At 54.9% G+C, this 12113-nt stretch overlaps 1 protein-coding gene across 1 annotated transcript; it reads left to right on the top strand.

Moving 5' to 3' along the window:
- Window positions 1-2440: 2440 nt before the first annotated feature.
- Window positions 2441-11864, top strand: RELL2 (RELT like 2). Its single transcript, XM_075715438.1, has 7 exons — window positions 2441-2648; window positions 4334-4399; window positions 4477-4543; window positions 4865-5053; window positions 9282-9528; window positions 9595-9852; window positions 11823-11864. Exons 1-7 carry the CDS (start codon window positions 2441-2443, stop codon window positions 11862-11864), a joined length of 1077 nt encoding a protein of 358 aa, XP_075571553.1.
- The last annotated feature ends 249 nt before the right edge of the window (window positions 11865-12113 follow it).

Below are 12113 nucleotides of genomic sequence, written 5' to 3'. Positions count from 1 at the left end.
AACCCAGCTGCAGAGCTGGGTGGGAGCAGCTTGACAGTAGTGGAGTCCCCTCATCATCCCAGTTCACTCCACTCAAGGCCAGGATTTGTTCCCAGGCAGGCTGCTGCACTGTCCTCCCACTTTCTGTCCTGCACCCACTGGGTTGTGGAAATGCTTTGACACCAGAAACTGTGGGAAAATGGGAATCTTCCCTCAAATGAGGGAGGGCTGAGAGACCCGGGCTCATTTCACCCAGCACGGCTGAATGCTGGAAGTGGGGTAGGGTGCAGCAATGCTTTGGGTGGGCAAGAATATGTGGGACGAAAAAGAGTGATTTATTGTTCAGGGCAGCATGTGTGGGCACGAGGAAAAATTGCAGTAAGTTCACCATGACTGCATCCCCCTGGGGCTCCACAGGAACCCAGAGCTGTGAGGTACCCCTCTTCGAAGAAACAAGGGCAAGGAGTAGACCACCTTTAAGGTCTTGGTCAGCTGAAACTTGCATGATGGTGCAGCTTGTTGGTCCAGCATTAGGAGACCTCTCCTCTCCTGCAGCCCTAGCAATGCATGGCATGAACAATAAATATTGCTGCCCATGTTCTTTTCTTGTCATCGTTGGGCCATCTTAGGGCCTGTCTCCCTGCCAGGACAGCAGACAGACAGGTAGCACATGTGATGCTGTGGCCTCCTGAAGTCACGGTGATGGAGGAGGGTCGTGGGCTCCTGGGATTTGACTCTTGGTCACTTGTGGAGAGGGGCAGGAGCCCTCATCATGACATAGTTGAAAGCCTGGAGGAGTTGCAGGTTGCCTCACAGCAACATGGAGTGTGGTGGGATAATTCCAGCAAATGCATATTTACAGATAGACACTTAGTTCAGTAGAGATGGGGTGGGAGGGATTTCAAGGGTTGCCTGTGCTTCTCAAGGTCTGAGTGGAGGACTGGCCACTGGGTGAAGGACCAAGAGGAGCAAGCCTTATTTGCAGTAGCAAAGGAGGGTTGGGAGACACCTCCCAGAGTGAGGATAATGTAGCAGAGATGGAGAAGGAGGTCCTGGGACTGCCATGGCTGGAGATTTTGAGTGGCTTATCCATCCCTTTTTCAGCCAGGAGGGAGAGGCAGTTGGCCTGGGGCAAAGTGCTGGGCTGCGGTGTATCCCTGGTGCTGTGATCACAGTGCTGGTGTCTGCATCCCTTTCCCCCTGCACACACTGGTGTGGGAACAGTCCTGGTCTTGCTGAGACCCACTTCCACCCCTCTGCCCTCCCACTGCCATGGCTCAGTGCTCTAAAAATCTCTGAGAGCTTTGGAAAGGAGGGTGCCAGGGGAAACGGGGGCTGGCTTGCATGTGGGTGAGGTTATTCGCCCTGGGGCGGGCAGCAGCTTGCCAGCACGGGCTTCCCTGAGAGGCAGTCCTGTTTGCTCCCCACTGCAGCTGCTGGCGTTTCCCTGAGCTTCTCTCTGCACCTTCATCTGCTGAAACCGCTTCAGAGAGATTTTTCCGGGGTCGGGACAGGGGGGTGCTCTTGCTGGCAGACAGCGGCAGGCTGCCGCGGCAGCCAGAAGCAGCTTGGCTCCTTCCAGAGGAAGGAAGGCAGCTGGGAGCTGGGGGGCTGGAGGATGCTCGCCGCGGTCCCCAGCCACAGGGATGCGGGGTTGCTAGGAGGCAGGTGAAGGTGAAGAGGAGAGCACTGCGGAGGACAGCAGGCCCAGGTACCGCTGCAGCGGGGACGGGGGACGGCTGGGGGAGACCCTGCCTGTGCCGGGAAGTGGAGCCAGAGAGCGGGCGGCTGAGCTCTGAGCCCCAGAGAAGGGGAGACTGGGAAAGCCCAGGGGAGCCAGGGCAGAGGGAGCAAGCTCTGTTCTGCGGGTGGATGATGCAGGAGCTGCCAGCCGGCTCGGCCCTCCGCCAGCCTGGCTGTCGCTGCTCCCTGCCTGCCCTGCATTTGCCGTTGCCGGCGGAGGCCCTTGGCCGTGAGTAGCGAGGGATGCAGGGGGAGCGGGCTGGCACAGTGCAGTGAGGATGCTCATCTCCCCGCAAGGGCGAGTGGGGTGATGCTGCCCGCCACAGAGCCCAGGGGAGGCCAGGGGACCGGTGCCCTTGGGAAGCTGCCTGCAAGGGACAGGGGAGCGCTGCAGCCCGGGGCCGGGCGGGCCTGCGGGGATGCTGCTGCTGCCGCCGCCGCTGCCCTTGGGATGCCTCTTGCCAGGTGCGTGCTGGACAGCCGTGTCCTTGGGAGACTGCACCGAGCTGCCTCTAGCCTGCCCTCTCCTCCAAGGGACCCCTGCCATGATGGACCTGGTGGGGCGAGAGATGAGCCCTTGGCAGCCCACCCTGAGCTGGGAGCTGGCTCTAGGCCAAGGCAGATGAGAAGAAGAGGAGGAGGAGGATGGGCATAGGGAGCCTGGCCAGGGGTGAGCACCAGGGTCTCTGATCCACCTTCCCCCTTCTCCTAGATCCGCATGTCAGACCAGAACAGCACCGATGATGGGGAGTCAGACCCCCAGCACAGCCTGTATATGGTCTTCCTCCTTGTCCTCGTCTTCTTCATCATGGGGCTGGTGGGTTTCCTGATCTGCCACGTCCTGAAGAAGAAGGGTTACCGGTGCCGAACTTTCCGGGATGAGCTCGACCCAGATAACAAAGATGTGCTAGCGGAACTCCAGGCCAGTGAGTGCTGGGGTGATAGGGGCTCAGTGGGGACTTGGGTGCTGCCTTTCGCTGGTGTGGCCCGATGCTCCTTAAACACACTTCTGGGATGTGGGCTGGGGGTGGGAGGGTTACCCATCATGTGCCGCTGGGTTGGAGAAAAGGGATGGGGCAGCGAGAACAGCATGGAGTTCCTGGGGGATCAGGAGCATGTGGCCTGAAAAGCCCTCTGATCTGCCAGGGCTGGTGGTGCCAGGGAGGTGGGAGCCAGCATCTGGCCCTTCCCAAAGTGGCATTGTCACCAAAAGATAATTCTGATCAACAGCCAGGACCTGCCGAATCGCCAGCATTTGAATTATAACCCATGTCCCCTACAAGAAAAGCATCCCCAGACAGGGCATGAGTTGTCCCTCTGCCCCTTTGGCGTTTGGAGGTCCGGCATGGGGCCGGCATGGTCTTTGCTATCAGTCTTGTGCTCTTCTAGTCCTTGTTGTGCTCATGCAGGGCAGAGGAATAGGGGTGTTTCTTTGGGATCTCTGCCCTACACTGGAAGGGGACCTTTAGGCATTTTTCCATCGCTTCAGGCCATTGTAAGCAGCTCTTGGGCAGTAGCATTGGGAAGTCACTGCAGCATCAAGTGTGCGTGCAAGCCAGAGCTCAGTCCAAGCAAGCTCTGTCATTTAGTGTTTTCATGAGTCTCTGCTGAAATGGAGAAGACACGTTCCTCTGGCTGCTTCCTTGCCTGAAAACAGCCAAATAGTGCTGCATAACTCCTCTGGCTCCTCTATGCTATTGGCAGTGCTCAGGAGGGTCAGCACCTCCCACTGACACTTCTTGTGCATGGGAGGGAAATGTGGCTCCCTCAGCTTGCCCATGGATGCAGTGGGAGCTTCCAGACTTCCTTGGCTATGCTCTTCTGGCTTCAATGACTTGGCTGCATGTGACATGGAGACAGTGTCCGAACCTTCCAGGACTGGCTTTGCCTGCTGGAGTTGCCGCAGCCCAAGGAAACAGCTCTGTAGGCTTCCAGGAGCGCAGCGGCAGCCCCTGACCATACACTTTGAGGCAGCTGCCTACCAGACCACAACTCTGACCTGCTCACAGGAACATATAACACTGCAGACTGGGCTGAAGGTCCAGCCAGCCAACACTCTTGCCTCCAACAGTGGCCAGAAGCAGGTTACGGTGAATGCTGGGGATGAATACCACAACGGAGCAGACACTGAGCTGTTTCCCCAGCATACTCTTTTAAGCTTCTAACAGTGTGTAGCTCTGGGGCTTTCTCCATCAGAGATGGTTTCTCTGTATTTAACAGGCCCCAGTGGGTTTCTTTTCTGTGAATTTGTCCCATTTACCCTTGGAGACTTTTAGCACCTGGATCATCCTGCACCCAGGGGCTCCAGGCCTGGACTGTCCCCATGAGGAGCCTTCTCTTTGAACTTGTTTTGAACCTGCTTCCCACTTGTTTCATGTGATGCTCCCCAGTTCTGAAGGAGCAACACAACCCCCCTCTCCCTGCACACATGGCTGCTGTTTTAGCCATTTCTTTTCCAGGGCAAGGGATCTGGTGTTCCCCAGGGGCTTCCCGGCGTGATGGGGGACGCAAGGCTTCTCCAACCTCTCTGTCAATGTGGCTGCTCCTGGGGAGGGACTGGTGAGCTGAGTGTCCTAATCCCAGACCTCAGTGCCATGTTTTCTCTTTTCAGATGAAGAGGAGGAGCTGAACGAGGACACTGTGGAGAAGATTGTGAGATGCATCATCCAAAACGAAGGTGAGCATTTCCTAGGTCTGTCCCAGAGACTTGCTGACCACTTTGGCTGACACATTCCCTTTTTTCTCTCTCTTCAGCAAATGCAGAGGCCCTCAAGGAGATGCTGGGGGACAATGAAGGGGACATTCCAGTGCCAGTGCCCAGGTAAGGGAAGCCTATATCAGCTTGTGGCTCTGCAGAGTAAGGGAGAAGCAGCCTTTGGGTATCACCTTGGTCTGCAGACTCTGTAGCCAGCCCCTTTCCAGCTTGTTATAAAGCATCTTCCCAACAAGAAGTCCTGATCCCCCGAGGGCTGCGATGAGTGCTTCACCCTACTGTCAAGGGGGATAGCCCTTCTCATTCCTGTCCTCACAGGAGGTCCCCTCCAGAGCTGCTGCTTCTCGGGGTTTGCCGCAGTGAGGCTGCACCAAGGTTGGGAAGGCTCCTCCAGATAACATGACCTATCATGTCCTTCTCCTATTGCAGCCTTTGTCCTCACCGTAACAGCCAGGATGGTGGCCCACCACATCACCACACAGTGCATCTGGGCTCCACACAGGCCCCCTGCATCCACTGCAGCAAGAGGAAGAGGCACCCACTGCATCGGCAAGGACGGTCGAAGGATGGCAAAGGCAGGATGCATCCTGGAGAGACCACTGTCTTCTCAGTGGGCAGGTACTTAAGTGAGCTTTGCCAGACATGGCCCATCTCCTCTGATGGACCAAGCATTGCAGAGAGTCTTCTCAGTTCCCCTATTCCCTTCCCCTTCCCCACTTGTCCCATGCTGGGGACCCTCTTGCTTTTCCCTGTTTAGGTGCCCCAGTAGTAGCTCTGAAGCTGGGAGTCCTGAGGACCCAGGTGCCTCCTGCACCTGGAAATGCCTGTGGTATGTGGCAGGCCATGACACATTGGTGGCTTCCCTCCTCCTTCTCTGGGAAGGTGACTCAAGCCTGGCTTGTCCTGCTGACTCAGTGCTGGGCAGAGCCCCAAATCCACATCTTTCAAAGCTTGCTGTCCCAGCTACGTGCAAGCAGGGCTCTTGCTGCCCAACAGGGGCAGTGACCCCAGTTTTAGGGATCTCATTAGGAGAGGGAGGAAATGACAGCAGGTCCCAGGTGCAAGTTACCAGCCACAACCTTCAGAATGAAAGAGTGGCTATGCTCCTCCAGGTCATTGCCTCCAATGATGACTATAATCAGACGCCACAGGAGGAATATAAGAATACGGGAGTGTACTCAATACTTCCCACAAATACTCTTCCAGTCCCCACCTGGTCTCACCTTACTTCCTGAGCTGCCTGTGGTCTCTGTGTAGTCAGTAACCTTTAGTACAATCTGCAGGCTTGCTCAGGTTGCCCCATTCCCTAGCAGAAAGCATGCACAAGGCCTTTAGCAAGGTCTTCCAGGGCTCAGCTCTGTACCACCATGGTGACTGGGGCAGGGTGACAAGCAATTGCTGGTCCTGGGTGGCCACTCCAGTGAGACACAAAGCTCTGCTGTGGTCAGATCCTGCAGCAGGTCTTCATTCAGGGCCTAAGCCTTGATGAAGCTCCATGGTGTGGTCCAGAGAGACAGTCCTTTCATGGTGATGTTGAGCCAGAGTGAGCATCAGGGTGTGTGGGTTTTTCCACCATCACAGCTAGGAGTCTCAGGAGGGAGGTGAACTGGGGGCTTTATGGGGAGCTGGTAAAGGGAAGAAACATGCTGGACCCTCCCCATGCTGAACTCCAGCTAAGATCACACTTTTGGGAGACTGACATCTTCTGGCTTCCTCTTTGCCCATTACTGTCAGCTGTCTTTGGTTTAAGGGGTTGTATTTGGTAAGCCAGATCTCTGCACAATTGCATATTCATGGCTAATCTCATTCCCTGGCCGGTACCCAGCTCCATCCACTCCTCTGTGTCATTCGTCCATGTTCTTCTCAGTCTCCTCTCACTCACCTCTGAGTGCTAGAGAAGGTGGTCTTGTTTCCTAAAGGCACTTTCCCTCAAATCTTGTTTTCCTCTCTTTATACTTAATATCCCGTGTCACATCAGCCTTCTCCATGGGACAGTCATTACATTTCTTCAAAGTTATATTTTAAAAGTTTCCTCTTCCCAAATCTCCTTGGTGTGAGGCCCAACTGCTAAGGGACCTATGTGCTCCTGAGGTACAAAACTACCTCCAAATTCTGGTTCCTGTTTCCAAGCTGCCCCCTTTGCTCTTTCAGATCCTCGATGACTTTTCTGGGACTGTACTTGCTGTGTCTTATTTACTGTGAATATTCTCATTGCGCAAAGTACCTCGATTCATGACTGATCCTACATACAAAAGCTCCTTTAACTCAGCTCTTCTGTTGCAAACCTCAGGTCTCGTTCCTCTCTTTTTTTTTTGCTATTGCTTTTGTTTTGGACACAGCAGTTAAGAGTCCATCCCCCTTCCCTATTACCTACAGCTCATTGACTGTGTCTGGTCCCCAGTTGGTAGGCACAGGCTCATTGCTAAAGGAGTGGAAAGGAGTGACATTTAGTGGAGGTCCACCAAGATCATCGGGGGCTGGAGCATGTGGCATGTGAAGAGCTGCTGAGGGAACAGGGTTTGCTTAGCCTGGAGAAATCTAAGGGGGGGATCTAATTGCTCTCTAAAATTACTCAGTGGGGTGGGGGGAGTTTAAATGAAGTTGGAGCTAGACTCTTCTCAGAGGTGCACAGGGAAGGGCAAGAGGCAACAGCCACAAGTTGCAACCAGAGAAATCCAGATAAGGCTTAAGGAAAAACTATGACCCTGAGAATGGTGCAGCCCTGGGACATGACACAGAGGAGTGGAGGCACCTCCATCCTTGCAGATTTCCAAAACATGACTGGATAGGGTCCTGGGCAACCTGGACAATTGAGGGTGGGAAGTGGCCCAGTTTCATGCAGGGGGTTGGACTGGAGACCTCCCAAGGGCTTTTCCCACCTAAATTATTCTATACTTCTGAGGTATATGATACTTCTGAGGGTTATATGATCTGTACTCTAATATTATTGAATGATCTACCTTCTATCTTAGGGCTTTCCCTAAACCAGTTGTCAGTGACAGAGCTCGTCCACCAAAGCATCTGCGTCCTTAGGCTCAGCTGCAGTATGTCTCATCCTATGGAATCAAATGCCTTAGTGATGCTGACTAGGCAGACAGCCAACACTACCCTGCTTTTTCCCTCATGATCCGGAGGTTGATTACATTACCTCTTGTGTCCCCTCCATTCCAAACCCTGCCTGCTCCTTCCAGGCTAATATTGATCAATAGCATTACCAAGAAATGATCCTGCCACTGTGCCTCCTCCCTGTTCCTCTTCAGTACTGGAATGTTCTCTGGTCTTCCTGAATCGCAGTGCTGGTGCCATGTCTCCAAATATCTGGATAGACCTGAAAGGTCACATTTGCCACTGCTTGGCCTGACCTGAGCAGTCCTGTGGGTACCTCATCCAGAGCTGAAGCACTTCTCTTCTTGACCCTTTCAGTCATGAGCAGCACTTCTGACTGCAATGCTGAGGGGTCTGTATTGTCTGCAGACTGTAGCCCAATCCTCAGTCTGGCAGTGGTCTCCTTCATCTCTGGCTTCTCATCTGGGATCTGTTCTTATCTCTTGGACCTTTCTTCTCAGCTTCTTCCTTCAGGATGGCCATACTACCACTTGCTTGACCTTTGGGTCTTCTTCTTCTTTCAACCCCAGCAGTGCTTGAACTTTGCTGCTGAAATTGCAGCTGAAGCTCAGCAGAGCCAGGGCAGCTTCTTTGTGTGTGACTCAAGCACAGGGAGAGCAGTTGCTGGGTGAGTCATGGGCTACATGAAGTCTCTGTGGTGGGATCTGTGTTCTTTGACTGGTGGTGCTATTAATGCCAAGTTCACAGGTTCAATCCCTGCTTACTGCAGGGGGGTTGGGCTCGATGATCTCTCAAGGTCCCTTCCAACCCAAAGCATTCTATGATTCTATGAATCTATGACACGAGCTCACCGTGGAAGAGATTTCCTGTCTGCTGGTCCAGCAGTGGCTTGCAGTGCTTATGAAGAGGAATCACAGCATTAGTCGCAACCAGCTCACTTGCAAGTCAGACTTTTAGGCTTTGCCTATGTGTTACCCCTCACAAATTCCAAAGTTATGGTAGATCCCTAACTTCTCTCTTCTCCCCAGGTGCAGTATTGCATCACCTGAAATTATAAATGCACCCTTTGTGGGTGTCAGATGAACTTCTACAGTTGTTCTTCTGCCTATCCTGGAGCTCTGAGCTGTTATCTGGTACGTGGTGGAGCCTTGGTGAACCACCTAGGTACCATCCATCACTCCAGTGGATGGTGCACAAGGTGCTTTGGCAGATTTTAGCCAAACAACTCCTCCTGGTTTTTGATGCCTGTACCCAAATATAGCTCACTCTACCAAAACCCTGTCCCTGCTTTCACTTAGGGTGCACTGCCTGCCAAAAACTCTGGCTCTTGTTCCCCTGATGGCAGTTGGTCACTGGGTGCAACATCCACATGGCTCTGCATGGCCACCCCTTCCTCACCGGGCTCAGACTGTTTGCACTTCACCTCTGAATCAACACCTGACTTTCTGTTCAAGCTCCTGTTCACCCAGGTTGCATCTAGGGGCATTTCTAAGAGCTGCAACCCATCTTGCTGCATGGAGGACAGGCATCAGCCAACATCTGGCTTGACCTTTTCATCCTTTGCTTTCTGTTTTGCCAAAAATGAAGGGAAAAATGGGGTTAAGTCAGTGAGGGCATGGCTAGAGTGGGAGTCAGCGGTGTTGAATGGGTCTGAAAGGTTGGAGATTAGCACCAGTCCATGACAAAGAGAGGAGAACCAAGGCTGCAGGTGCAGGCAAGCTGGAAATACAGCTGGGAGAGAGGACGGAAGGGATTTTGATCCATTCTGCCCCCATTCCAGGTTTCGTGTCACACACATCGGGAAGAAATCCACTTTCCACGAGCAGCAGGATGGTCCCCTGCCTGATGGCAGCCTGGAGCCAAGCATGGAGGAGCTGGAACACAGCAGTGACCGGCTCCAGCGGGAGCGGGCTCGCAATGGGACTGTCCCCGTGGGTGGCCTGCAGAACGGAGCCATCCAGAAGGGTGCCCAGAGCAGCAAGGGTGGGGAGCAGAGCAAGTCCACCACCCCAGCCCCGAACACACCAGCAAGCTCTGGCACTTGCGACAGCAGGCGGGCAGGCAAGGGGTCCGGTGTGGCAGGCTCACTGCAGGATGCTGGCACTGCTCCTGGGAGTGTGAGCCGCCAGAGGAAGCTCCTGAGCCATCGGGTGCTGGGAGGGTCAACTCCCAGCATGCTGGGAGAGCTGGTGCAGGAAGGAGCCAGCATCTGCCTGGAGGAGACCGGACTGGGGTCGGCAGATGAAGTGTCGGACATTCATGGGAGCCTGAGTCTGCATGAACAGGCTGATGAATTGGGAAGAGATGACAGCAGCAGAAAACAGCCCGGAGTGGATGACATGGGGCAGCAGGTAGGTTCCTCCTCTTCCTTGTCCCCGTGTGGTCCCCTGGGCTGGAGGGTTTGAAGGGCTGTGGCACAGCACCCCAGGTCCTGCTGCCGACAAGATCAACCAGCCCAAGTGCAGTGGTGTGAGCTGTGCAGCGGGGAAAGGCGAGCCAAGACTTGCACCAGGCTGACTGCGGCGTGGGACCTGCCCTGTCCTGCCCACCCTGTTTCTGCTTACCTTTCTTGATTGCATTTTCCCATCCATTTTCTAATGTCTCGGGCATACAGAGTAACCATGACAGTTCCCACCCTGCCGGTACCCGCACTGTGGGGGAGAAGGCAGGTCACTGGTTGACTTGCATGGGGGATGCTGCAGACCCGCTGCCAGCTGCCCCTCAGGCAAGGGATGCATTTTCCTTTGTGGTTGGGGTCTTTGGGAACATCCATTGGGATCACTTTTTCCTGACCTGGGGGAGCTCTGCCACTACACATAAGCTTGGGCTCTCCAAAACTGTAGCCTCATTGCAGTGCTAGGGCTGAACATGGCCAGCAATATACAGGCAGGGACAGATGTCTCCAGGAGCCTTTCTTGCCTTGATGTCTAGGAAATGGTGAAGCTAACTGGTCATTTCCTGTGTGTTCTTCCTTGCTCCAGAGGGGCTGGTGCTGGCTGTGCTCAGAGAGGAGGACAGCCCACCCTGCCTGGAGCTCCCAGCACCCTGGTATCTCCCAAGTTTCCCACCCGACCACCTCGTTGGAGGTGCTAGAGAGCTCCAGGGCAGCACTGGCAAGGACACCATTTGCTTGGCACTTGGTGACCCCTGATTTGGGGAATTTGCTCCCTGCCACTGCCTCCAGACCGTTACCATGGAGCAAATGATGCTATCAGTGGTGGTAGCAGACACCAAACGTATTCACTCACTCACACACTCACTGGTGGTTCTGCAATTGGGGAAAGATGATTTTCATGGAAGGGGGCTGGGGGAAGGCACGTGGTGCAATGTCACCTGCTCTGGGGCTGCCTGCTTTGAGCAGCCCCAAGAGCTGGCCTCAGCTCACCCCACAAATCAGCACCGGCACACATGTGGCAAAGCCCTTGGAAGAAAAAGAAAGGAAACCCATCTAGGTAAAAGTCCTGGCATGCTTCAAAGCCAGGGACATTCCCTGGGGCTGGCTCTGCTGGAGCTCGACGGGCTGGGCACAGCCTGTGCCAGCAGCCCTTGGCAGGGAGGTGGGATAGGGCAGGACTGGACCAGCATGGGAGAGCCCGGGGAAAGGTGCCTAGCTGAAAGTAGGCTAAGGAAAAAGCAGGTACCCACTGTGCTTATTATTTCCCTCTTAGTTTTCTGGTGGACGGGCTGGAAGGTTTGAGCCATTTTGTGGAGAAGGGCAGCCCAAGGCAACGACGCAGGACAGAGCTGATGGGCTGTAGCCCTTCTCCAGAGACCTGCAGAGGTGGCGACAGGTCCTCCTTCCTCCCATGGCCCACTACACCTTAGGTGATGGCTGTGGCCCCTCTGATCACTGGGGAAGCAGTTACGTGCAGGGCAAGCCCAGGGACATGGTGATTTTTCTCCTCTTTATCTGTCCCCTCTGTGGCACCATGCTCTTGCCTCAGACCCTGCACCAGGCTTTGGCGTGTTGCTTTGGTGTGTTGCTTTGGTGTGCTTCACGACATGGGGTCCCAGGAGAATGGTGATGGGACCTCATTGGGACATTTGTCACCAAGCCCTGGCACCACTTGGACACTCCCTTATCCCCTAGGTCCCAGCCAGGGCCACCACAAGGGTCATTAGCTTCTGCTCAGCATGTCCTGCAGGTGATGGAGAAGCGCAGAGAGATGGCGCTCGGGCTGTAGTCAGCTCCTGGAGCCTCAGCAGGGTTCTGCCCACTGGTCCATGGGTCACTACTGTGGCCAACAGAGACCCGGCCCCCGACCCCAGCACCCCGCACCCACAGGAGCACCAACATCCACATTCCTCCTACCTCCCACAGGAGCCCAGCACCATGGTGCAGGACCGAGGATCAACCGTGTGACGTAAGTGCTCATCCCTAGCCCCTGGGGTGATGTCCAGGGTGGGGTGGGGAGGCACTGGCAGTGTCCTTGCCCTGGTGGGTCACAGCCTGGTGATGGAGAGAGGGTGAACCCCTTCTCCAGGAGGGTCAGTTCCCAACACATTGTGTCCTGCACAGGCAGATCCTCTTGCCTGCATGCCCAACCACAGGCAGGGATACCAGTGGGCAGCCATGGAGCCAGGACAGTCTGGTCGTGGCTGGTGGGGAATG

The sequence above is a fragment of the Pelecanus crispus genome, chromosome 8, assembly GCF_030463565.1.
Source record: "Pelecanus crispus isolate bPelCri1 chromosome 8, bPelCri1.pri, whole genome shotgun sequence".
Classification (NCBI taxonomy): Eukaryota; Metazoa; Chordata; class Aves; order Pelecaniformes; family Pelecanidae; genus Pelecanus; species Pelecanus crispus.
The sequence above is the reverse complement of the archived record's forward strand: the minus strand, read 5'-3'. Positions and strand labels throughout refer to the sequence as shown.

Coding starts and splice junctions, on each gene's coding strand:
- RELL2 (XM_075715438.1), top strand. CDS start 2,441: ATGTCAGACCAGAACAGCACCGATGATGGGGAGTCAGACCCCCAGCAC. Junction 2,649..4,333: donor GCTAGCGGAACTCCAGGCCA/GTGAGTGCTGGG, acceptor TTCTCTTTTCAG/ATGAAGAGGAGGAGCTGAAC. Junction 5,054..9,281: donor ACTGTCTTCTCAGTGGGCAG/GTACTTAAGTGA, acceptor CCCCCATTCCAG/GTTTCGTGTCACACACATCG.